The 26,966-nt window shown below is 43.9% G+C and overlaps 1 protein-coding gene across 4 annotated transcripts; it reads left to right on the forward strand.

Moving 5' to 3' along the window:
* Positions 1–1,233: 1,233 nt before the first annotated feature.
* On the forward strand, positions 1,234–25,861 carry akap11 (A kinase (PRKA) anchor protein 11). Of its 4 annotated transcripts, none has more exons than XM_037789373.1 (12): positions 1,234–1,336; positions 4,934–5,034; positions 5,603–5,713; positions 5,803–5,856; positions 6,073–6,204; positions 7,539–7,803; positions 8,761–13,147; positions 13,410–13,550; positions 18,368–18,454; positions 21,575–21,621; positions 23,492–23,694; positions 24,314–25,861. In XM_037789373.1, the coding sequence occupies exons 2-12, from the start codon at positions 4,972–4,974 to the stop codon at positions 24,497–24,499; spliced, it is 5,676 nt and encodes a 1,891-aa protein (XP_037645301.1). In that variant the 5' UTR covers positions 1,234–1,336; positions 4,934–4,971; the 3' UTR covers positions 24,500–25,861. The 4 variants fall into 4 exon arrangements, with proteins under 4 accessions (XP_037645301.1, XP_037645304.1, XP_037645305.1 ...); XM_037789376.1 differs by having other exon boundaries at positions 18,371–18,454; XM_037789374.1 differs by lacking the exon at positions 1,234–1,336 and adding an exon at positions 3,903–4,189.
* The last annotated feature ends 1,105 nt before the right edge of the window (positions 25,862–26,966 follow it).

Here is a 26,966-nt window from a genome sequence, read left to right on the forward strand (position 1 = left end):
TTTCATCTATAAAACATAAATATTAATATAAAAGCCATAAAAAAACACACTGCAGTTTGATTGTTCTGTGTTCGACAGTGTCAGTGCGACACATTATCGTTTTCTCGGCGTGCGATTGGTGATGCCTCAATCACTCTTGTTTTCATGGGAAGAACGGTGATGCACAGGAAATGGGGAGTCAGATTCATTTTTGAGAGTCGGTGAAATCGACTCGTAAGAAGGTAAACATGTATATATCATCTTTAACTCATCCAACTGACTGATACAACATTAATTAACATTTAAAAACCTTGGAAAAATGTATTCACATTTTTCATCACGCCGAAGGTCAAGAGAAAATATTTGGAGAGAATGTGGGGCACTAGATGCCGATCATTCCCATATATTTTATAAGCTGGTTTGCCAACCGCCAATAAACACCAAAGAAGAATGGTAAATGGTCTTGCATTTATAAAGCGCTTTTCTAGTCTTCTGACCACTCAAAGCGCTTTACACTACATGTCAGCATTCACCCATTCACACACACATTCATACACTGATGGCAGAGGCTGCTAAGGTGCCAACTTTGCCCATCAGGATCTAATCTAAATACTCATTCACACACCGATGGCTATGCCTTCGGGAGCAATTTGGGGTTAAGTGTCTTGCTCAAGGACCTGGAGCAACTGGGGATCGAACCACCAATCGGAAAGTTGGTTGTTCGATGCCCAATTTAAAGAAAGGGGGACCCGTAAAGTTAAAAACAAGCCGCAATTTATGTACAGACACTTTAATGGGTTGTTCAACCATTTGGTTAACCACATTTTGAGTAGATATTGTTAATGAGCCTGCTAGAGATTTTAAAAAACAAACCTTCTCAGGAAGTTATTGACATCTCGACCGTTTGGTAAATCAGAATCAGAATCAGAATCAGAAAGGTGTTTATTGCCAGGTGTAAGGGGTATACACGAGGAATTTTCTTTGGCTTTTTGGTGCGAGACAAACAGTATAATAACAAAGAATAGATAAAACGTTAGAATAAAATAAGAATAAAAATGTACAATTTACAAAATAAGCTATAAAAACAAACATGACCAAAAGGCCAATAATCAGATAAAAAGAACATTTTTTGTTTTTGTTTTTGCCTAAATGAACTAAAAAATGCAATAAAAAAATCTATTCTGTGAGACCTTGAAAGGGTTTATAACTCAAGCCTGATTACAACCTGCTCTACCCTCTGAGCCACAGCCGCCTCAAGAAGAAGAGTTCCAAACGGACGAATCGTTTACCGACTACGCATCTACCACACAGCGGCTACCGTCATCGCTGCTGGAGTCACTGAGACACACTGAGAGCGGTGAGGAAAAACACATTAATAACGACTAAAATAGCGATGTTTAACATATACAACACATGACAACAGAGTGCTGTCGGTTAGGTATCTGAATCTACCTTCATGTTATCGTTAGTTTGGTGGCTATATGTTATAAATAACGACAAGAAGGTGACATCACAGCCGCGGCCTGGTTCCGCTGCTAGCCGCTGATTGACAGCCTGTCAGTTGGTAGCTAGGTGTAGCTAATGTAGCTGCTGGTGACGTTTCAGTTGGTTTGTTATGATCTGTATGATGTGCTGCAGCTGGCCATCGAGTTAACTGTGCTATGCTGTGTCTGTGTTGGAAGCTCAGCCTGAGTGGTCGTCAACATCAGCATCCACAGTGTGTGGCCTGCTGCTGCTGTGGAGGATACCAGCACCTACAGGGTGGAACATTAGCTAGTAGACACCAAACACCCACTGGTTGCCTCTATTAACGTAAATAGGTGGATGACATGTAATGTTAGAGGTGTGCAATACATTCAGTGTTGTATGACAAGTCATGTTGTGTTGTGTCATGTTGCAATGACGATGCAATTGACAATCTAAAATGATTTTGTTGCACACAATGTACATATAAACTGGCTCATGTGTGTTGTTTTCAGCAGTGGTCAAGAGAGACCATTACAGAGGTGACACTTAAAGGGAAAGACCACCCAAAAATAGAATTTGCATAGTGCTGTTCAAGTTGATCTGGACAGTCAAGTCAGTATTTATACATATACCCAAGATCTAAATGTAACTTGAATGTATGACATCATTAGTTGACTTTTTTAAGATGGTGACAATGAGAACATTTAATGCATTTTATCACAATTTATCCAAATTGTGTCTTAGCAGTTGTTCTAGTATTCTCTATGGTGTACAGGTTTGCAGCTAATGAATCATGATTCTTGTCATTATCGATTAATCTCTCAATGGCTGTCAATCGATACAAATATTTAATCACGATTAATTGCATTTTTGTCATTAGTCAATCACGATTAATCACAAATTAGTCACACATTTTGTATCTGTTTAATTTGTACCTTAAAGGGAGATTTGTCAAGTATTTAATACTCTTATCAACATGGGAGTGGGCAAATATGCTGCTTAATGCAAATGTATGTATATATTTATTATTGGAAATCAATTAACAACACAAAACGATGACAATTATTGTCCAGAATCCCTCACAGGTACTGCATTTAGCATAAAAAAATATATGCTCAAATCACAACATGGCAAACTCAAGACCAACAGGCAACAACAGCTGTCAGTGTGTCAGTGTGCTGACTTGACTATGACATTATCATAAAGTGGGCATGTCTGTAAAGGGGAGACTCATGGGTACCCAGAGAACCCATTTTCATTCACATATCTTGAGGTCAGAGGTCAAGGGACCCCTTTGAAAATGGCCGTGCCAGTTTTTCCTCACCAAAATTTAGCCTAAGTTTGTAGCGTTATTTAGCCTCCTTCTCGACAAGCTAGTATGACATGGTTGATACCAATAGATTCTTTAGGTTTTGTAATTTCATATAATGCCAGTATCTTCATTCTAGCTTTAACTCTGACAGCCCTATCCAAAACTTAATGGTATTTAAGGCCTTTCACATAAGACAAAGAAAATCAGTAAATCCTCACGATTGGCTTTTTTTATGGAACACAGTAGAAACAGCACAGGTGTAAATAATAAAACGAATGATGGCTTGTGCTGGTTTACTGTCACACTGTCACTGAATAGAACAGAGCCATCGTTAATGTTATTAGTAACACCTGCTGTGCTTTTCCTACCATGACAAGCCAAGACATCTGGTGTGGAAAAGGCCTAATCAGAAGCTGGAACAAGGGATTTTGTGGCATTTTTGCTTGAAAAATTGTCAACATTTGTCTCTATATACAGCCAGAACCTCATTCATATGTCTTAGAGAAATAAGTTATGAATTCTGTTTAATGTTATATTATCTCATCTACTCCACTGATGTCACCTGTGCCTCGTTAGAGACTGGTGTTTGGTCTCACAGTGAGTTTTTCTCACGTCTTCCAGGGTGTGCCTCTCTCTCTCTCACTCTCTCAGTTTCTGTTTATCCATCCTTCCGGCCACCCACACTCACGCTTAAAATTTTGGCCCACATCAGCTCCCAACCAAACAATATTTTAGACTACACAGTTTCTGGCCTTGACAGGTTGTTTTTGCCGTCTCCCTTCTAAGAAGATCAGATCACAAACATCCCTCCGAATCCTCTGCCAGGATCTGCTTAGTTTCATTACATTTTTGTGCAAACGATGATAATTAGTTTTTATGAATCAGCGCTTGAGGATTTGTTTATGCCTAAACTCATCTCAGTTTTTCCATGATATGACTAATACCGAATACATGTGGCATTATGTGACCACAGTAGTTGCACAAGGTGGCGATGTACAGTAAGGCCGATTAAGTTGATTCTCATATTGTTTACCACTGAATATAGCTGAACAAAATATGAAACATCCCAGGCTAAAAAGCAGATTCCTTTATGTTGTTCATCTCTGTTTGACAGTCACACAGCCACAAAAGAGGCCATTGTGCCGGCTTGTCTTGTGAGTGAATAAGGATGTACTGCATAGCTGAGGTTAGGCAGCAGCAGCTGGCTCTGTTGTTTTTGTACAGCCCACCAAAGCACCCATGAGAAGCTAGGAGGTCCAGGATCAGCAGAGGAAGGCCGTGGCATGTGCTCTACCCCTCTGGTTCTCAGGATGCAGGATGGGCTCATCAATAGGACCGCCTGCCTGTGTGTCTAGACTCATCTAGCTGCTTTGGACCATACCTCAAAGGAGAGGCTTGGATTTCTTGGGAAACTTTTCCTTCTTGTACACTGTAAATATTTTGCCTCCTTTACCCGCTCTCTCATGCTGCTTACCAAGTGTGTTTCCCCTGCTCAGTCAGAGCACACACACCCCTGTTCTCCTGCCTCGCTGTTTGATCTCTGATGCAGGCCTCACTGTTTAAAGAATATCAAAGAAGCAAGGGCCTACTATAGCTTATCCTCACCACCAGCATGACAAGTCTAGGCCTACTTTTAAGCGCTTGAGTCATGTTATTTTCACACGGGGTTTGAAGAAAATGTGGTCTAGAAAGTTGGCTGTACAATCTGAAAGAAAGCACAAACCAGAAGGTTAACTGTTTTGCCTCCTGTGGTGAAATGCTTTGTAATCTGTTTCACAGGCTTGATTCCATTGATGTTGTTGGTTCAGTGAATTAGTGACTGGAACAGGTGCAGTGACGACATAGCTCTTTGTTGCATGTAAACCAGTGGCTTTGTCACATCACGCTTCCTGTTTTAGCATGTAGGTGTGCAACAGTAGATGGAGAGATAGTGTGATATCTCTTTGTTTACTATTAACATAGATCTTGTCATTGCTTTGTCATGTGATTGTTGCTTTGGTTGAGGGCGAGACAGCTGTAAGAGGAGCATCTAAGAGCAAAAGAGACGTTGCAGAGGATTGTTGATGGAACTAGAGAGAGAACCTCAGACACACAAGGCTCAGCAGTGGGACTTCATTTCAGCAGTTCGACCTTATTCCTTAAACTCACTAACTGTCATTTTCCTTGTACTTACAGGTGAGCGGCCAGCCAGCCACGTGCAGCTCTCTGTTGCCATGGATGCCTATGCACGTATTAGAGGAGTCCCCCTGAGGTCCAGGGCCTCTGTCCGGAAAGAGGTATGTCTGCCGGGACGCTGCATCTTATTCTGCAACCATCTGTAGTGTATCTTTTGATCTATATTCAAGTCATGTGTAAAAGCAGACAAATAAATAAAAGAAGATGCACAAAATACTGTTCTTCACTCATCTTGCATGCATACCCATACCCATACATTGTTTTATTTGTTGTGCTTTGTCACACATTGATTTTATTATTTAAAATGGGTAAAATCTTATTTCGTCGTAGAGCTGCGTGCCGTGCATTGATTCGCTCAGCCCCTCCTCGCCTCACTCTCTTTCTCACAAACATATTGACGACGGACCGGTCTGTGAACAGCCCCTCCTCTCCGTGCACACTCTGAATCAAAACATGATCATGTGCGGGAGGAAGGATTGTTGCTGGCTTTTGCCCGCAGAGAAGACGGCTGGCTATTTAATAAGCAATTTAAGAAAATGTGGGTGTGCCTCATGAAAAAACGCAGAGACACACGTGGGAAACACTGTACATGCACGTTGTTTTCTCATTATTTCTCATTAAATCTATTGGGTAACCATATACTTGGGCTTAAAAACAATGTGTTTGCAGACTGTGCGTGACGGTGGGCCGCAGTGTGTGAAGAGCCTCTTTAGGAATAAAAAGGAGCTATGCAGCGTTGGTCTAGAGCTGCCAAGCAGAGACACCACAAGACTGACAGAGGTTTGTCACACTGACAGCAGTGCAAACATATATTCAAAGCTCAGCTGTATTCAAACATTTAATAGTGACCATCAACTATGCTCTTTCAGATTCATTTTGTGTGTCTGCCTGGGCAATGTGAAGGGGAAGATGTCACCCAACAGGTACGTTTACACACATGAATTATGATAAAATACTGAAAGAATGTCCTGCTTATAGACTTGCACTTGTCAAATACAATCCTGATATGGTAGTGATGGACATTGGGTCATATTTTTGAGGTTAGAGGTTGTAACAAAAATAATTTCTTGTAATTAACAATTTGACCCACAAGCTAATATGCTCCTGACCCATGTCTTCTTCTTCTTCTTCTCTCCCAGGCTCTGTTATCTATGCCAGCGGGGCTGTGTGAGCTTCTGAGGTCCCTCCACGTTCACAGCCTCAAGAATGACGAGGTTCTGCTGCTCAAAGACTCCCGCAGGCTGGCAGAGCACAGGGACGCCGGGCCTCAGGTAGGTGACAGATCTTTCATATTGAAGGAATGTGCTCAGTCAGCATGTTGAGTAGTATGAGTGAGCATATGAGTAAAGCAGAAGTGAGCAGTAGGCAGGGAAGTGACAGTGAGGGGAGAGAGTAAGGGGAAGTAAGAAAAAACTACTGTACTGAAGGTTTTTTGTTGCGAGTAGCTAGAGCTATCCTAACAGGAAGTTATTTCTAGGGCTGTCCACAACCAAAGAAATTATTATCCGGCTAACACACAATTTTGTCGACTAAGCGATTAGTTGATTTAATCTACAGATCTGTAAAACTGAGTTCCTTGACAATGAATCACACAAAAGCACCACTTTAAATCTGGTGTTTATCAGAGATGTGCTCATAAGTTTCTTAGAAATAAGTCATGCAGCATGAAAAAGCATAAAAAATTACTAATCGACTAAAGAAAAGAGGGGGCAGCCCGAGTTATTTTCTTTCAAAAAGCCCTAGAGGCTCAAGATCATTTCCTGAGAGAACACTATGTCTCCATAGAATTTGGTCCTGTTTTAATGATTTCCCTGTAAAAATGAGCCTTACCCTAGAGCTCGGGTAACTCAACAAGTGCTAATGACAGTTTATTTAGGAAATAAACTGAAACAACACTAGAAACATGCACATTTGAGTACATAAATGACCCTCTTGGTAGATTTTTATTATATTAGGAGACAAATTTGACTTTTAATGTTCATTACAAAAACTGAGTCACTTTTTCGGTGCATTTTTTATTGTATGTTCCTAAAATTCTGCATTTGTTGACTGAATGGTTTCCCCATGTTCATGGCCTTGTCTGTCCCCTGCATGTAAACATACCAAGTCGTTCTCACGCTCTTGAAGAAGTGCAGGTGGGAGGGACGAACAAAGATGTTGTCTTTCCAGCCCACGATTGCAGCCTTGTCCTTCCTGGTCCTGTGTGTGTGTGTTTGGGTACGCACAGGCCCTGCGGCTCTCTCTGTGGTTTTGTCGTCCGTGTCAGACAGCGAGACCTCCCACCTATCTGCAGTACAGAGTGGACTAAGTGATTCTGCACATGCAGCAGATCAACTCGCAATCAGAGTACAGACATAACAATACACCTCCGTCCCTTCTTCCCCCTCCTGTAAGATTAGGATAAAAAAAATTCCCATGTGAATTCTGCGAAAATCTTTGACATTATCAACTGTTTGCAGACTCTGTCTCCCTGTCGGTTATAAATGTGGCCATTTTTCTCTAATTGAGCTGATTAAATCAAAAGGCTTAATTTTCAACATTTCTTTTTCCCTTCTCTTCCTTTCTGTTTCTCTTTCCCTCTTTATCTGTTTTCCTCTGCTTTTAGTGTTGGTTAAAGGCCGTGTGTGTGCTGAGGCATAATCCCAGCACCAGCGTCTACCCTCAGGCCAGTGTAGCATCTTTGGTGGGCTTGCTGGGGTGCTACATGGCAGGCGTACGCTATGCTCTGGAGCTCCAGGCTCTTCAGAGGGGCACAGCTGAGCCCAGCCAGCCAGAGGAGGACGACACCAACCAGTCGGTCTCATCAATCGAGGATGACTTTGTCACGGCCCTGGAGCATCTGGAGGAGGACGACACAGGAGACAATCCCTGTAAGTATAACATCTAATGCTTAGTGGCGTTTAGTGGCCTCTGGTCTCTTATGTAGAACATCTTGTGATCCCATCAGCTGATTATACATAGATACTTCTGTAAATTCCAAAAGAATAATGTCACTTCACTGCTAGATGGCGCTCATAAGTTATTTTCTTGTTGGATTTTTTCTTCTACTTTTTTATATAATCAAGGCACAATGGATGAACAGCTTTTGTTTTCAGTAGGGCTGTCAAAGTTAATGCGATATTAACGCTTTAACGCAAATTTGTTTTAACGCCACTAATTTCTTTAAAGCATTAATCAATCTTTTGGATGTCGTAAGAGGCTCAGTTTTTAAGATAGAGTGAAGATACTGTTATCATATGAAACTAGAAAAACCTAAAGAATTCATTGGTACCAACCATGGCATACTAGCTTGTGAAGAACTTGAAGAGAACGCTCCAAACTTGCACTACATTTTGGCGAGGAAAAACTGGCATGGCCATTTTCAAAGGGGTCCCTTGACCTCTGACCTCCAGATATGTGAATGTAAATGGGTTCTATGGGTACCCACGAGTCTCCCCTTTACAGACATGCCCACTTTATGATAATCACATGCAGTTTGGGGCAAGTCTTAGTCAAGTCAGCACACTGACACACTGACAGCTGTTGTTGCCTGTTGGGCTGCAGTTTGCCATGTTATGATTTGAGCATATTGTTTTATGCTAAATGCAGTATCTGTGAGGGTTTCTGGACAATATTTGTCATTGTTTTGTGTTGTTAATTGATTTCCAATATTAAATATATGCATACATTTGCATAAAGCAGCATATTTGCCCACTTAAATATTTGTATCGATTGACAGCCCTAGTTTTCAGTTAGTTTTCTTTGTGTTTATCTTTTAAAGTCCTCTTCTGAATGTACGGTATATAACCAGTTTCCTCCCCTCTTCCCTTTCATCTCCCTCTCCACAGCTGCTGTTTCCTATCGCCTTTTTAAAAAGCGTGACGTGGCATCACAGACAGTCCCAGCCCACAAGAGAAAAAAGGAATTAGCAGGCGCCCGCATTATCATAAGCTCATCGTCGAAGAAGAACTCGGCCAACCATAATTCTGGTCCAGATGTGTCTGTCACAGTGCAGAGGTCATCGGGCGTGGAATCCCAGTGGACTTACTGCAGTCCTGGAGCTCGTCTCCCCTCGCCTCTGATGCATGTCAGTGAATCAGAAGAGTCTGACGGCTCCAGCCCCAGCCCAATCATTTTCCTGGATGAGGTGGGCTACCAGAAGAGCCTGCTGGCCAAGCTGGACATCCCCACGGTGCCAGGGGGGCCCAGAGAGCGAGTTGAGGACTCAGACTCTGAAGTCAGTGAATTCTTTGACAGCTTCGACCAGTTTGATGACCTGGAGGACCTGAGCTCAGACAACTGCACTCTCGCGCTGCCTCTGGACGCCATCAGTGCCCCAACCAAACAGAGCCAGACCAGCGGGTCAGCATCCAAATATGTTTCTAGGGGCTGCTCCACCAAGGGTATGAATCCCCACCGCTTTGACCACCCCACTCTCCCAGCCAATGTGAAAAAACCCACTCCTCTGAAACCAGGCTCTCCCTACCCACATCACTCCGAGGTGCCTGATTCCCCTCGACCAGTGCAGACCCCCTCTGACGAGAATGGTGGCCCACTCTTCAGCCCTGTCAGCTCATCGGCCTTCAGCCCCTTGGTGGACTCTAGTGGACCACTGGAGTACTTCTGGAAGGCGGATGTGGATGGACGGGACAGCTCAGAGCTGCGTAAACCCCAGGATCTCTGCTCTCTGTATAAGACCTACTCAGACTTTGCCAGCAGTCTCTCCAAAGAAATTCTAGGATCCGTGTGTGGCTACCAGTCTGCCGTCGACATCAGCGACAACAAGAATCTCAGCTGCGTCTGCCACAAGGAATTCAAGAACCCTTCGGGATACCTGATGAAGCTCTCAGAAATACAAGAGACAGTAACGGTGGCCACGCTGCAGAAGAAGTCCCAGTCTCTGAAGGATGGCATTCAGAGGTTTGCCACCGACCTGGTGGAAATGAGCTTGGGCAGCGCCTTGCGAGACCTCCAAAAGGGCGTTTCCTCCTGTACCACCACCTTGTGTCACCTAGCCGCCAGGCTCACCTCCTCAGTGTTTCAGATGGCCTTCCATGAGATTGGCATGCGCCGCGCCTATGTGTTGAAAGAACGAGCAATCAACGGATTAGCCGGCTTCCTGGTCGGAGAGGCCGTGTCGGGGGCGCTGAAGGAGTTCCTGACGGTGAAAAAGCAGATTTTCCACAGCACAGTGACACAATTCGCTGCAGATCTGGCTGAAGAGCTGGTGTTTGAAGGCATCATGGAAGTGTGTCAGTTCTCTCACCCCTCAACGCCTCTCACGCCTAGTGATTGGTCCTTTGGCCACGGGCACGAGGAGGAGGAGGAAGAAGAGGAGGAGGTGGTTACCTCCTATGCTTCAGACTTATCTGAGTCGGTTATCCAAGAGGCCTTCATAGAGCTCTCTCAGGCTGATGTTGCCTTCACTAGCCAAGCAGCTATTAGTGTGTCTCTGGACAACATCTGTTATGTCAGTGCCGAGAACACGAGCGCTCAAACCTGCAGTACCTTTGCTAACCAGCAGGTTTTAAGTTCAGCTGGAGCGGTCCCGGGGCCTTCAGGAGAGGACGCTACCTGCACGGTGAAGAAAGCCCTGTTCACTGTGTCAGGCATGGCCAGCTGTATTCCTGTTCCCCAAGCAGGCCAAGCCCTCTCCCACCTCCAGGATCCTGAGGAGACCATTCAGTATAAGTCTAGCTTGTCAGAGACCCCACAGGCCAGCCCCCAAAGAGTTACTGACACCACCACACCTGCACAGACTCACCTTCACAGTCATGGAACTCAGACTCCCGTACCTGAAGAAGACCCCTCCCAAGGAAAGTCCCCATTCCAAAACTTCTCGGGCAACATGGTGGATATGATCGTAACGGAGGCTTGTGAGCTAATAACTGCTTCTAAGATGAAGAAGAGTTTCGGTGACTGTGCTGATTTCTTTACAAAGACAATCGGGAGCAGAAGGGACTCTTCTTCTAAGCTGGAGACGGTTAATGATGAGGCTCCAGGTTCCCCTTCAACGCAGGCAGTTGCTGGCTTCAGATATGACTGTAGAGAGTCTATGTATGTTAGGAAGGGCGGCCCTGTTGAGCCAGCAACAGACCATAACATTCCTCACATTTCCTTTCAGACAGGCTCTCAAAGCCAGGGGAGAACCAGCTGTGAGTTAGACCCCAGGACCAGAGGTGTGGCTGAAACACATCCTGTGATGATGGATACTCTTGATGTGCCGGGTACAGAGATGGGTGGACAAAGGAGGATATCTGTTCCCGGGGATGACTCGGCTCCGAGCTCCGGCCAAAAATCCGGCGGGACTCCTGGCACTCCCCCTTCTACCCCTCAGCAGCCCAGCGAGGTGTCCAAGGAGAAGCAGATAAAACGGTTCTCCAAGAAGCTGAAAAGCAAGCTGGCCAAGGAATTTTCCCCCGCCACCCCCCCACCCACTCCTCACTATCAGCCTGAGCCTGGCCCAGGGCCAAAAGACATCACCCCTGAGGCGGACAAGGCTGAGTTCATGCTCAAACTGATGAGGTCTCTCTCTGAGGAGGCAGATGGTAATGAGGATGAAGAGGAGGAAGAACTGGCAGAGGAGGGTGGCGTCGGTGGCACTAACAGATGTTTAGAGACGGTGGGCGGCCGGCATGAACCAAACCAGATGTCCGCTCGGAGGATGTCCAACAAGGAAGCTCTCCACTATGCTGAGCGGCTGGCTTGCCACATTGTCTCTATGGCAACAGAGATGGACACTCTGGGAGTGGCGGAGGAGGAGGGGGAGATGAGCAAGGGCAGCGGGAGAAGGAGAGACAGCGTGGCTCAGTTCTCGGAGCAGACCCTGAACACCTTGTGGGTCTACGCCGGTGAGGTGGCGGGAGAGGTCATCAACGATGTGAAGAGGATGGTGAGCTCTGCACAGCAGTGTCCATATCACAGAAGAAGAAGCTTTGACAGATCTAGCTCTGAATGTTTGCAGCAGCACCACCAAAACCAGTCTCAGCCCAGTACGGACCAGAACAGAGACTGGAGGGTAGGGAAGCTGGCTGAGCAGTGGTCTAATGACCTGATAGCCTCCGTCTTCCGGTCTCCCACCTCCACTTCGAGCACCGTCTCCAGCTCCAGCTCTGGCCTGTCTTCTGAGTATCCCAGCTGTGAGAGTGTGACAGATGAATATGCTGGCTACCTCATCAGGGTGCTGAAAAAGGAGGGAGGCAGTAGGGAGTTGGTCCTGGACCAGTATGCGAGCCGTTTGGCCTACCGCTCCATAAAACTGGGCTTGGCTCACGCCAGTCGCAAGATCAAGCAGAGATCCTCCAGCACCCGCCTTCACTCGTCCAAGTCGCTGCCAGATGAATGGAAAGCTTCTGGAAGCGAAGCCTCGTCGCCAAAGGACAGAGTAGAGTCAGTAGTTAGTCCTTCAGGCGAGGATGCTCAGTGTTGTTGCAGAGACTCTGAGGAGCAGAGTCAGAGGGAGTACATGGATCTGGTCAACTTTGCAGAGTCTTTAGCTTACAACATCACCTGTGATGTCACACGCAAGCTGCATCTCTCCTCTGCACGACTGCCCAAGTCTCTCACCGACTCCTGTCTTTATAAGAAATCCAAACTTGAAGACATGGCAGAGAATCTCATCAGGAACTCCTTCTCCTGCCCCCTGTTGTCCAAGGAGGGTAAAAGCAGGCATTACCACAGCACAGGAAGCCTGTATGATGGAGGCTACAGGGGCAGGGTGATGCAGGTCATCGAGCATTACGCCAGGAAGATAGTTGACGACACTCTGAAGATGAGCCTGGCTTCAGTTGGACATTCGTCCCAGGAGCACCAGAGGACCCACGACAGACACTCTCACACCCAGAGGTTGTCTGAGGGGCCGACGCTGGGCCAAGCCCTGGGGGAGAGGACATGCCGTTATTGTCAGGTCCAGGAGTGCCCGTACTGCACCAAACACAGCAGGCACCACCACCAGCCGGTATTACAGAGGAGGAAAAGGGGCCCAGAATGCCCGGCGAGGGCCGAGCGTCTCTCTAGCCTGGAGATCCCCAAGATCCACATTGACCTGGACCACAGGGCAGTGTTCGCAGAGGGGATGGTGTCCATGGCGATGGAGACAGCTAAACGTGAGCTGAGCAACACCAGCCTTAATGCCGACAGCGGCATCGGCCACGATGGAACCAGCTACGCCGAGAGCCTGACCGCTGAGATCATGACGTCAGCTCTGTCCAACATCTGCCAGACCGGCAACATCAGGTAACCAGTCATGTCCATATGTTCCTGTCATGGCTAGGGCCACGCATACATACCATAATATTTAAGCAGCTTTGTTTAATTGATTTTGTATTGATTGATAAATCTAAAATATGGTGCTTTAAAGCTGCTACTATTTTATATTTACTTCCTACCTAATGTTACCATTTTAATACATTGAGAGCATTTCCATCATTAATTTGTTAGTGTAAATATTTGCATCATTTTTGAAGCCCTCTGCTCTTTGTCTCCTCTGTGCATTTAGCTTCCCAGGTAGAGAAGCAACCGAGTCCTCCGTGTCCCAGCAGCTGAGTGTCGGAGATGACAGTCTGGGCAGCTGGTCCAACCTGAGCTTTGAGGACGAGCACCAAGACGACAACAGCAGCTTCCTCCATCTCAGTGACAGGTATACAAGCAGTAGCCTTCTCATACATACTGTAGCGTACCAAATATCCAGTTACCTGTATGGCACACCTCTGCTATCTCCCCTTCTGTCAGTACATCACTGTAGTAATAGATAATGAATACATTTTGCAGATTACCAGACACTAAAAGCAAACAAACACTGGGACATGCTATAATACGTCTATTATTACCCTTCTGGTTTTACTATTGCGGTAATATTAACAATCCTTATTGGCACAGCATCATACCAAAATGCTAAAAGCATGTCATTATTTATTTATGCGGTATCGGTTAGTAATGGCTTCTGCTCTGACTGTTTTCTTATACCATACACAAAATCAAATGACAGGGGAATTTGATTCTTGATTTAAGGGCGGGTCCATTTAGGTTTTTATATTGTTCTGTAGCTTCCCAGTGGTGTTCCTTATGTATTCAAATACAAACATTCACATTTTGGTCGAATTATGCTGGTTTTAGCGTCAAAATGCTATTTAAACAAAGCCCTTCTAAAATCTTTTCCCACGTGACCTGACGTAGGTTTCTGCATGATAACGCTGCTACATTTACAGTATATATACATCTTTTTAGTCAGTGCATTAACATTTCATCCAGTAACTTAGATGGCGGTCAGCTTGCTCCCAGTGTGGAGAAGCAGAAAGGAGTACCGGCAAGGAAGCTAAGCAATGCACTGCTGTGGACACCATAGTTCAGATACGGAAGTCATACAATAACACAAACAAACTAACCAATCGATGCAGCTGTAGACCAGCAACTCCTGTATTCTGCTAGGTAAAATTACTGTTTTTGTGAATGGAGTCTGGTGGCTTTGAAGACAGCGATATAACTGCTTCAGTCTCCCGTCAGAAGGTGCTGTCTGACGGCGAGGTAAAGTGGTGAAAATATTCTAAATATATTAAGTATTTTAAGACTCCATTCACAAAAGCAGTAATTTTACCTCGTAGAACGCGGGAGTATACATACAACCCCACTTCAAAAAATCCAAACCAACCCTTTCAGTTATTTCCAAAGTTGGCACAGCTAACATTGACTTAGCTAGTGCTAGTGTTCATATTATTCATAACCTTTTTGATTAGCTTACTTTGGAAACCTACGTCACTGCTTTTTGCAACAGCTGAGGGGGCGTATCATTTGAAAAAAATGGAACAGAGTGCAGATGGACCTTTCCCCCTAGCAGTTTTAATCGTGATAATAAACCATCTAAAGTATGATTTGCCACAGGGGTACTGACAAATAAGCAAATTTCAACACAGATATTTTTATGAGTAGGATTTAGGCTCAGGTTTCAGGCAGTTTTTGCATTTTCTACCAGGAGTAGAAGTAGTAGGAGTAGGAGTCATTGAAGCCCCTGCTGTGAGCTGGGTACAGTTTTGTCTTCCCAGCATTTCCCAGAAAGTATGCAGCGATAATTTCTTTGATATGATGACAGCTGCTGTTGAAATCATCTCACTGACAGGGATGCTTTTTCCAATAGGGTGGCAACAACAGGTGGCCCGTCTCAGCTACATATGTGCTCACTGTGTTTTTTCATTTGGTCTTTTTTTTAAATGTGAACAATCTAATCATTGGTTTTATAAAAAAAAAAATTAAGATGAGATAACATAGGATGTAAGGGAACATGTGAATTTGAACACTCTGGTCACAAGCAGTGGACTTGCACAGTTGAATTCTCGGGAGACAACGCTGACATCGTTGTAATATTTCAGTTCGAGCAGTATAATTTATTTCAGTGTAGTCATGGACCTAAAGAATGAGGTTATCACTTTAGTCGTGCTGTGTCAGTTTGTGCTGTTCATCTCCTCAGACCCAGAGCTCTTTCATTGCTAGTGTTGGACAGCGTTTAGCAGGAGTCTCCTGTGGTTGCCTCTAGATGGGAGGCTTCCCAAGGTCAGCACAGGGCACAGTGTATTGTTTGGGAAATCTCATTTAGACTTGACCGCCAAAAAGCAATTTTCTGTAATTCGTGCAAGTGTTGCATTATATGTGAGCTTGAACGGATGTGTTGTTTAAGATTTCAAGTAGCCGTCTCTGCAGCCAAGTTCCTCTCAGAACGTTTGTGAAATACACCACAGGGAGAAGAGCTAATTAGTAGTTGTGACAGAATTGGCCTTCTGTTCTTGGACGGACATCGTCACTATTTGTGTGTATGTATGCAAAAAAAAAGAGGGAGAGTGGGACCGAGTGAGTCTGAGTATTGGCCCTCTAAGAACCCTTTCACAAGCCAACATTTAGTCCGTTTTAATCGAACTTTGGAGTGGTTTGTTTGGGCGAATTCATCTTTTTCATCCCGAGAGCTTCCACTTCTATGCAGGGAATCACGGACTTTGATGCTGTCAACGTTTTTTCACTTTGACTCGGCACTGATTGACTCGGCACAAATCCATTCTCCTTCTGTTTATCTCAAATGACTTTATAAACGTCACTATTTTGTGAACTTTATCTATCATATTCTGTATGTTCTCTTCGGCCCAGATGTCAAGCAAACATCAGACTTCTGCAGAAGTCCACGTCAGTCCTCTCCCACTCATGTTAACCTGTCGTTTACTTGTGTCCAGGCAGCCTGTGTTTTGGTTTGCTTGGAAACGGTTCAAGACCACCTCTCGGTCCGGTTGTTGTGGTCCGCACCAGAGTACGATTATTGCGTTCTCAACTGCCCAAATGAACCACACCAGAGTTTGATTAAAGCGGACTAAATGTTGGCTGAAAGCGTGAAAGCGCCCTCATACCATAACCAAAACGCAGGCTGCCTGTGTGGGCATTTGTTGAGATGGGCTTAAGTAAACGACAGGTTAACATGAGTGGGAGAGGACTGACCTGGACTTCTGCAGAAGTCCGATGTTTGCTTGACATCTGGGCCAAAGAGAACGTCCAAAATATGCTAAATAAAGTCCACAAAGATAGTGACGTTTATAAAGTCACTGGAGATAAACTTGAGGAGAAGGGATTCGTGCGTGAAGTCCGCAATTCCCTGCATAGAAGTGGCAGCTCTCGAGACAAAAAAGATAAATTTGCTCCTCTGTACACTGTAAAACTGAACCAGACTAAATAGAAGATAAACCAAAAGTATCAATTTTACTCTGATTCGGACTAGACAAACGGACTATGGCTTGTGAAAGCGCCCTATGTTACATGGTCTCATACCATTCTCCAGCCTCTGGGAATTGGGCTGTTGACATTTCTGGCAAAGGTTGACATCTCTATGGAAGCAAAACTGACAACATTTGAGATTCTTTCCCTGGATCCTGAACAACACAATGCGTTAGCATCGAGTTATTTTGCCATCAGGGCCAAGTTAATGTATCATAATATTTTCTAAAGGTGTGTCCTTGAATGCTCTCTTCACTTCAGGCAGTGTTTCTGGAACAAAGGAACAAAGTCCACCATGTGTAATTCATTAGACTATCTTCAAAAGCACACTCACACCGTATCCGTTGAGCAGGTGAAATAACGGCAGGAAAAAAAAACACCTCGGAGGGCTTATTGAGACACTGAGCGTGATGATTGACTAAATGAACAAGCTCTCACCGTGTGTCATTCACTCAAACCGCAGGGAGAAAGCTGTAGCTGAGGTAATGCAGATTAACAGAGGTATTTTTAGATATCAGAAACGTTCCTCCCTTCAGCCTCACTGAAGAGCGCTGCTGCACGCCACGGTGTGCAGGTTCCAGCCAGCAGGCTAATCATTCACTAATTACAGAGAGAGTGTGTGTTGTTGCGCTTATGTTGTCAGCTGGTTGTCCTGGTGGAACCCATAGGATTATCGGTATTAAGCGAGGACAAGAATGTAATGATCTCACATTTTAGGCCTTTAGCAAATTGTCTCGATCAACAGATGATTCAGTGGGTGGAAAAAATCAGCATCATTTGAAGAATCCCCCTCTGTTTTGAAACCTCGCCTGTCATTTAGAGGATTATTCCAAATGCCAGAAATTGTCATCAACCTGAGTGGTGTTATTTGAAGCTACATGATAGATGTGGTCATTAAAGCAAATGGGATGAAACTGCCGCAATGTCTTATACCCTAGGCTTGGGCGGTATCTGTTTTATCATACCATCATTTGTCAGACTAGAGACGTAACAACTTCAAAGATGGGTGAGTAGTACTTGCTGTCATCCGACGTTGGTGCTTTTTACACTGAACAAACACGTTTTATATTGGGATATTTACAACCATGGCGGCGATTTCAAAGCGAGCAACAGGAGTAAATAGAAACGAGGCGTTCGACAAAAGATCAGCCCAAAACGGCGCACCGTGCTGCGTAGTGCTGCATCGCTCGCAGCCAGTTAGGACACAGTGTCATGGACATAATGTGCAAAAACATATAATTGAATAGTTCAAAGAACCTATGTGTTTTTTAAAATGAATATACGAACGGCATTTTTGGCCAATTTTGACCGCCCTAACACACAGTGGCTGAACGGAGATGATATGCCGGTGGTGGTGGCAGACTGGCAGTTGAATAAAATCATGTGGCTATAAACTGCTTTTGTAGTTTGAAGACAGCTAAACCCAAAACACTCAGTCGCTATCTTCCTGAGCTCAGCTGCCTGTAACACCATAGAGACCGACCGGTACGTACAATATATCACATCAATACAGCATCATAGAAAGCAGAGCGTCTGTATTTCTGACTCTACTGAAAATCATTTCTAAATAACTTGGTATACCGTAATACTGCCCGAGCCTATTATACCCTGATCTTTGTACCATTTCAGTAGCTCTCCTGTGATTGTATCCCTCTTAGCGAGTAGCCCCTCTGTCAGTGTTACAGCGGTGCGTTACTTGCCTTCTCTCTCCAGCAGCAATGGGAACAGCAGTAGCTGGAGCAGTCTGGGCCTGGAGGGGGAGGCGTGTGAGGATCGCATGTCCTTCTCTCCCTCTGACAGGTTGGTTCAGCGACTGGTCGACACGGTGACCTTTCCAAAATGCCTGTAAGACCTGGAGGTTCATCCAGAATGGGACAAAGGAATAGTTGAGCTATTGAATTTAATATATGAAGCCAAAAGTAATTAAGGAAGCGTGCAACAAATCCATCAGTGGGAAATCTTGGCACAAAATTGGGAGCAGGGAATAATAGCTTCATCATATGAAAATGATTTACGAGATTGTACAATGGTATTTTGATTTATACTTTGTCTCATACTGGGAACCACCAGCCCCTTGCATGACCGCACATAGCATTAAACATAAATAGGCTTGACATTGCATATGCTTGTTGATGGTGATGTCTGCATGCGATGTATTACTCAAGCTTTGCTTGTTCTGCATTTGCTTTCATGTCATTTTTGTTGCTTAATATGATAATTTGTAGTGTTGTTATATTTTGCATTCATGTTTTTTGACTGTTTAAACCCACAAATAGGTTCAGATATTAGTCCTGCAGGTGTTTCCATCATGGGCCTCAGTTTATGTAAAAAAAATAAAAAACACACTCTGAGAAATACTGCAGCATGGACACATTCAGTCTGTACTGCCAGCCACTTATAATCATACCATTGTTTTCTCAGGCTGGTGAATGTGTTTTTGCTTCCATCCATGCAGCCGCTTGTTCCGGCTCATAGCAGTGCAGCACTATCAATCAACATGTTCATCAACACGCTCTTGCAGGAAACCCCAGTATCATTGGAGGCTGAGAGTCTGCCATGTTTAGGTTCTCCTTTAAACAACAATGTTTTCTTGAGTTTTATTTTCCATCAACATGCAGTAGTGAATGAATGAATTCAGTTCTGTTTGGCAGCTGATAATCACTTCTCAGATGTCAGAGCTTCCCCACAGACATGTGAATGCACCAGCAAGTTAATCAGTGCTTTACAACGGCATGATTAGTACTCACAAAAACATTGACAAAATATGCACTGTAATTAATGACCTATCGGGAGCATATTGATGCATGTTGATGTTGAAGCTGGTCTAACGTCACCTGAAACCAGGGGCAAAACTGCTACAGATTTCCCTGAAAAGGGCTAAAACTTGCAAAACTACTGTTGTGGTCAATGGAAAACTTTACAGAAAAAGAAATAGAAATACATTAAAGAGTGACCTAAACCCACATCCACATCAATATGGAGCCTGCTGACGAAAAGCAAAAACTGGCCATCTGCTGTTCGAGGGTCTTTGGTGTCACTCTCTAAGAAGTACAACACTGTAGGAGGCAATGGGCAATATGACATATATACCACATATGTCAACCGTCTGATATGTTTTGCCATAATGTTATTTAGGGCTGTACCAAATAGTTCGAAGCTTCATTCATAACGTTGACACGTCAAAGTTTTTTTTGCATGTCTATTCATACTGTTTAATGCCGGTATTTCTGCAGAGTTGCAGATCAAGGTCAGGTTACACTAATATTATTAGTATTATACTATTTGTAGAATTAGATTCCAGTGGCAGCTGCGTAGGATGTGATCCAAACATTTCCAATAACTCCAGAGCATTAAAAATTCCTAAAGTCAAACTTTATTGAAAAGTGTTTTTATCTAACAAAATATTCTGCTTCAATCCATATTTGTTGGCGTTTAGCCTTTCAAAAACAAAATTTTCACTGTTTGTTCACCCACACGCACCTGTATTAACAGGGCAATCTAGAAGCAATCTAACAGCACCATAAATTACATTTATATAACCACAATAACACAAAATCAGTTTGTTTTTCTTTTCTATTTTAAGGGTGATGACGTCATAAAATGACAGACATTCAAAGCTTCATTCAAAAACCTCAATAGAAGCTTCGCATATAAAAACAATGACATTTGGTACAGCCCTAATGATAATACTGTACTATGACAGCTAACATTGTAATATAATTGAGTGTATCAAAGCAATTAGCAGGACTATTGCAATAGACTTATGGCAATATTGTATTTTGATGTAATGAAGCAACCTAATTTTAACCTTAATTCACTTGATTAGACAAAAACAGACATTTCCGCCTTGTTATTTTATCCATAAACGGTATCTGATCGGCTGATTTTTCAGAAAATGAATGGTATCACAATTCATATCGATATTATGATGCAAAATAACACATACAGGACAGTAATAGAGGATTTTATATGTACTGTATCGCCCAGTCCTTCATCTCAAGAGAACTTCATTTAGCACCGAGGATCAGCAAATAACAGCTGGCCAGTTCAGTGTCTGCCATTAGGTGGCAGGTTTCTCACACATTCACATCTGTGGTTCTGTCACTTCTAAATGTGGCAATTAAAAACATCTCAAGATTGTAAGATTACCTCATATAACTTTGATTTAAAAAACAAAACTTTTGCTACTGCAGTTGTCAATATCAGCAAATACACTGGTGGGTTTGTACTCTTCAGACATAGATGATAGATCAAACTATAGTTACACTGGTATTGTTCTTTAATGCATGGCTTCATAGTTGTGCTGTCCTGTCTGTCTTAGTTCTTAGTCCTCCTCTCCTCTGCTATGACGACGTCATCGCTGCTTCATGATCCCGTAAATGTGAAATGTGTCTTGTAAGGCGTCCTCCTCGTGGAAAGAGAGCGATATCCTTCTGTGATATTGAGCAGAGTCTAAGTGTCTGTAGCCGTGGGCTGTGTCAACACCACTGTGATTAACAATCTTATAAAGTGGAGAAATGACTGTTTACCTGTCGGCACGTCACACTGCAAATATTTGCACAATTGACAGAATGAATGTTGAGTAGATGTTCACAATGGGAAAAATCAACTTTCACACTCATCAAGTGCTCTTAGTCATTGTCTTAACTGGCAAAAAGACATTGAAGCTGAAAAGTAAATTCTCTGGGATATAGAATAAATATTGACGGGAAATATGCAGCGACGTGTGTAAGATGTCTTCTGAGCAGGATTGCTTTGATTACAGTGCATGTGGCTTCTGATATCCTGCTATGCTTATATATCAAAGGCTGTTAGCTTAAGCATGCTTATTGTCATTCGTGTCTCCTTGCATGTGGCCTCGTCTCCTCAGCCTTTTCTCCCTTCTCACTAATAACCTGTGTGACTTTTCTCATCTCACAGTGACAACACAGAGGACAAGGAGACTGAGGTCAAAGAGGAATCCAGCGGTGAGGATGTTTTACTGCCTTCAGCCTCTGTATATAAAGGACCTGTGTGTAACATTTAGAGGGATCTAATATAATATATTAATAAGTATGTTTTCTTTAGTTTATAATCACCTGAAAATAAGAATCGTCATGTTTCTACAGTAGCCCAGAATGGACAAACAAAACACTGTTAACTTTTCCTGCCCGGGTCGGAGTCAATAATGTTACTCACTCCCGTCACCGCTGCTCGCTCGGTCTTGCATCACCACTCACTTCCCACGTACACACACACACACACACACACACACACACACACACACACACACACACACACACACACACACACACACACACACACACACACACACACACACACACTCTCTCTACACACTGGCTCTGCTCCAGATGACCTACGCTTCTCTTATAACAAATAGCTCTAGAGAGGGCCATTCGCGTTTTCGCGTTGGCCACCGTAGCTCTCCAACCCGCTTGGCACGCGGGAGAGGCTTCAGTTTGTTGCGATCTCCTCACCTCACCGCTAGATACCGCGTGATCCTACACACTGCACCTTTAAAATGCTGCATTTTCTAAAAGCTATTGTGGAACAAGGTTATAATAGTTTTGAATTTCATTTGTTTTTATTTTAGTTTTGACTTTTGGATTTCAATTTAGTTCAGATTTAGTTAGTAAACAGAGTGCGTTTGCTAGTTGTAGTTTCAGTTTTTCAGAAAGTTTTAGTTTTAATGTTTTAGTTCTACAGTTTTAGTTTTTGTGAGGGCCAGGTATGATGTCTCAGAAGTATGTAGCTACATATACACACATATTAGGGCTGTCAAAGTTAACGCGTTAAAGCAAATTCGTTTTAAAGCCACTTATTTCTTTAACGCAACTTCGGTTTTTAGGTTGTAGCGGGCTACATTTTAAAGCTAGAGTGGAGATAATGGCATAAAATGAAACTAGAAAAAAAACAATCTAATCTACCTTTAAGGTACATTTTGAGGAGATAAATGTGCGATTAATTTGCAATTAATCGCGATTAAATATTTTAATCCCAAAATTTTCATTTTTAATCTTTGCGCTACTTTAGTGAAGCAATTGCAGCATGAAACCATCTCCTGGAACGTCAAGTCTGTTTCTGTCTCCTTTTTTTGGTTGTGATATATTATAGCTTAAAATACAAAAACTGAGATGAATTTCCATTCATTTTTATTTTATTTTTATCACATTTTACCCGGTTAATATCGTTTCAGTTTAGTTTTAGTTTCTCTTAAAGGATATAGTTTTTATTTAGTTTCAGTTTATTCAAAATATTTTACCCTGTTGTGAACTAGACTTTCCTAAAAATGCAGATTTTGGCACAAAAAGAAATCAAACATTTTAACATAGCACACTTGTAGACAGCAGAGGGATTTGGGGAAGAGACGGAGCCCCCTCTCCTAATTTGAGGTCTTGCTCTTTCCGCTCCTCGAGACTCAGAACAGTTGGCCCCGTTTCCGGCTGTCTGTGTGCGTCTGTCTGCCTGTCTGAGTGTGTTGTAGCCGGGGATTTCACCACCCCCGTATTCAGCCACACTAATGCTCATTCAACCACTCCTCTCCCTCCAGTCAGTCATCTTATGTTGTGTGTGTGTGTGTGTGTGTGTGTGTGTGTGTGTGTCAAACCAGAGCAGCCCCCAGTGAGGGGGCCCGGGGGGACTCCTCATTGGGTCTGTTGTACTGTGGGAACGTGGGAACCCGGCACAGAGCTGGGGGGAGCAAAGGACTGCTACATGTGCAGCAGAACACACTAATGTACAGTAGACTCATGTCTGATCAGTGATTAGAAGAGCCAGCTGTATTAAAATATGCACGGATGTTTCCTGTTGAATGAACCTCATGTGTGTGTGCTGCAGGGACTCTCTGCGTGGACAGGACTCAGGTGCCGGCTCCCAGGACCACACTAGTCGTAGTGAACTCGGATGTCAGGGAGCTCGGGCGCGGCGGCCCTCATCACGTGACCCTCGACCCTCAGCTTCGGAGCATGCTGCAGTGGGTGGCGGCCTCCATGGCCGACGTCCCCCAGATCCAGCTGATCCCTGACAGAGAGCTCCAGCAGGTGATTACCCTCAGTCTGTTCTGAACACCATCACTGTGGTATTTATTATTAAACATCAACGCTTTCCTTAACCAAGTCGAACTGCTTCAATGAAAGAAGTCATCCTCAGCAACACAGAGAAAAGCAATACAGCAAGGTGCCAGTTCTTAACTGAGCGCATAAGGACCTCTGCCCTCTCTGTAAATTACATTTTATATACAGTTCTGTGTAGTAATCTTTGATTTGAACGTAGTTTCCCCAAATCCCCTCCTTCCATGATTCCTTATGGATCAAGTTTTTGTTTGACTATATTTATATTACACTGCAAATTACTCCTGAAAATAAAACATAAATCAGAAAGAGAAAATACTGGAGAAACGTCCCCTGACAGAGGATAATTGTGTGTTAGAGATCACTTTGGTCAGCCATTCCTCTGGCAACTGGACAAGGCGGCTCCACTACTATTTCACATCTCCGCTTTACGAGACATGACTCGACATGACTAACTAGAAACCCTTAAACATTCACCCAGATCCCTTTCTTGGCGGTGCGCTACACTAATAAATCTGAATTACAATTGATCATCCTTATGTGGCCTCTCTTTGATTATTGAAGTGCTGATAACTGTGTGCCCTTTCAGCTCCCAGCGGTGGTTCAAAGGCTTCGGGAGAGGAGGTGGAGGGTGGGAGAGCTGCTGCACACACTGCTGCGCTACTGTGAAGAGGGTCAGACGCACGGTCAGACCCAGGCCAGGGAGGAGGCACTCCAGGCGGGCAGAGAACCTCACCGCATCCCCCTCTTCCAGTGGCTCCTGGAGCACGCCTAGGGTCAATCCCTCTCCATCTCCTCTCCTCTCCCTTTCCTCTTCCTCTCCTCAGTTCCAAACAGGGCTTTGCAAACTCCACAGCCCCTAGAGGGCGCCATACAAATCAGCCGATCTAACTAACTTAACTCTGATGAATGTGGGTGGCGTGTGTCTCTGCATTGCGTGCTGTGACCAAGAGTACTTCTGTTGTATCTTATTTTCCTTTCCACCTTCTGTTTTGTTGTTGTTGCGGTTTTTGTTAATCATCGGGCTGCGTTCATCACATGTGTTGATTTAATGAGCTGGCCCACCTACACTTGTGAATTGAAGCCCTCACACCTTGCTGCCATTGTGCTTGAGCTACAGAAAGAAAAGGAGTGAAGAAAGAAAGAGAGAGAGAAAGACCCATCCCATCTGTTCCAGACAGAGATGCAGTGAGTTGAGAGAAAGAGAATGTGTTTTTTGTTAGGGAATCCCCATAGCTGCTGGGTGGATGATGTCATCACACCCACAGCTCACCTCTGTGGTGTTTCCACATGTTAAGAGACCAACTGTGCGCTCACACACACACACACACACACACACCACACCCTTGTATTATTATCAGAGGGAACCCGAGCTGCACCAACACTCATCAACAGTTATTCCCCCATTAATAATTGTTGTATTTATCCACTCAGTGACGTTTTTCTCTGGAGCTCTGAATGACGTAACTGCTGCCATCATGACTCGTCACATATGATTGATATGCTGCCGTGCGTGCAGATTGACAGGACGCTGTTAAAGTTGCATATCTTTAGTAAATTGTACTACAGTCGTTTTGCGTTGATTATCAAATCAGTAGAATGAGAAATAGCACTTGATGAAGTTGCCTCTTTGCCAGTATTCCTGTTATATCTAATAACTGTAACACTGCTTGCCTCGCCTCAATCTCCTTGGTTGTCAAACTTAGTAATTGGAGTGGATGATGTTTACCAGGGCGGTCGGTATTAAAAAGTATATTTTTGTTGAAGGTAATCAAACATGAAATGCTGCTCGAAGCTATGAAAGAAGCCATGATAGTTGCTTAATGTTGCCAAATGAAACCTATAAGGTGACTCTGACTGTCCTCCAGTCAGTAGTAAGTGTGTGTGATCCTCCGGTCATCTGTGGTCCAGTTCTTGGAAGATCCAGTGACGTAGATAGTGGACCTTTTAGTAATTAAAGACACCGGTTCTGCACCTCCAAAACCACAAACTAACAGCATGTACATAGCTCAACCTTGGACTCACACATTTTTGTCACCCACGCTCCACAGTCACCTCGTGGAATGAAGAGTACCACAACTTCCACAGAGCGCTAAACTCCTCTAACACACACCCTTGTTACTCACCAGCCCCCATATGCGTGCATCCCCATGCACAGGCACTAACTAGCTACTTGCTGAGATGCACTTTTTTTTTTTCTTTTTTTTTTTAATTGGCCGAGGAGAGACTGGGCATTTCCACTCCTGCCCTCAGACCTCTCCTGGCCTTTACGCTGTGAATTTACTCCCCAGCATGGACGGTCACTTAAAGCTGCAGTGGGTAGAAATGGAGCAAATGCGATTAGAAAATATCACTATATCTTGATAGTAGTGCATGAGACAGGTAATTTGAAAGAAATCATGTGCCTCTGTGTCCTCCGGTGCTCCTAACAGCATCTGCAAGATTTCACAGACCGGAGGAAAACAACCAATCAGAGCTGATCTGGAGTCTTGCCGTCTCTGAGCAGCTGTCAGTAACTCGCAAACTCCAATCAAACGGTCAAACTAGGCAGCGCTGATCAAATATGAATCGATATTCTGTTACTGTAATGCCTATTTCTCTCCTCAAATGTTTTCAGAATCACATCTTGTAGTGTACTGTTTAGCTGTAAAATGACAAAAGTTTGTGACCCGTCAGTCATGTTGAGATCAGTTGAGGAAATAACAAGCACCGCCCACCAGCCGGAGCACAGCCAATAGGAACGCTCTCTCTCTCTGAAATGACCTGTGATTGGTCTAAGTCTCCCGTCACAGGCTAGATCTTTTAAAGCCTGAAATCAGAGCCATGAGGAGGTGCAGAAGTCTAGTTATCTCTCAGAACATTTGAATTACAATATGCTGAAAGGTTATTATGAATTTTTCTGCCTACTGAAGCTTTAATGACGTTCATGCACAGAAACCCCCCTCCTCAAAGAATTGCTATTTATTTATTCTCTTCTTTAACGAGGGACCCGGAGATGCTGCGAGGTCCTCAGATTCATATCAGGACTTTCCCCTTCTTGAGTTTGAAACACTGTAATATACCACAGCCTCGCGTCTATGATTCTAAACTAAGTGTTGTTGGTGGTGCTCACCTGCATGGCTGAATCTCCATTGGCTTTTAAAACTCAACTTTATTCTTCTTCTCGATGTATTGGCTTACACTAATTGAGCTGCAGTGATTCGTCTGTGTCCACACTGCCTCCCAGTATGCTACGGGCCTCT

This window comes from Sebastes umbrosus, chromosome 13 (genome assembly GCF_015220745.1).
Source record: "Sebastes umbrosus isolate fSebUmb1 chromosome 13, fSebUmb1.pri, whole genome shotgun sequence".
NCBI classification, from domain to species: Eukaryota; Metazoa; Chordata; class Actinopteri; order Perciformes; family Sebastidae; genus Sebastes; species Sebastes umbrosus.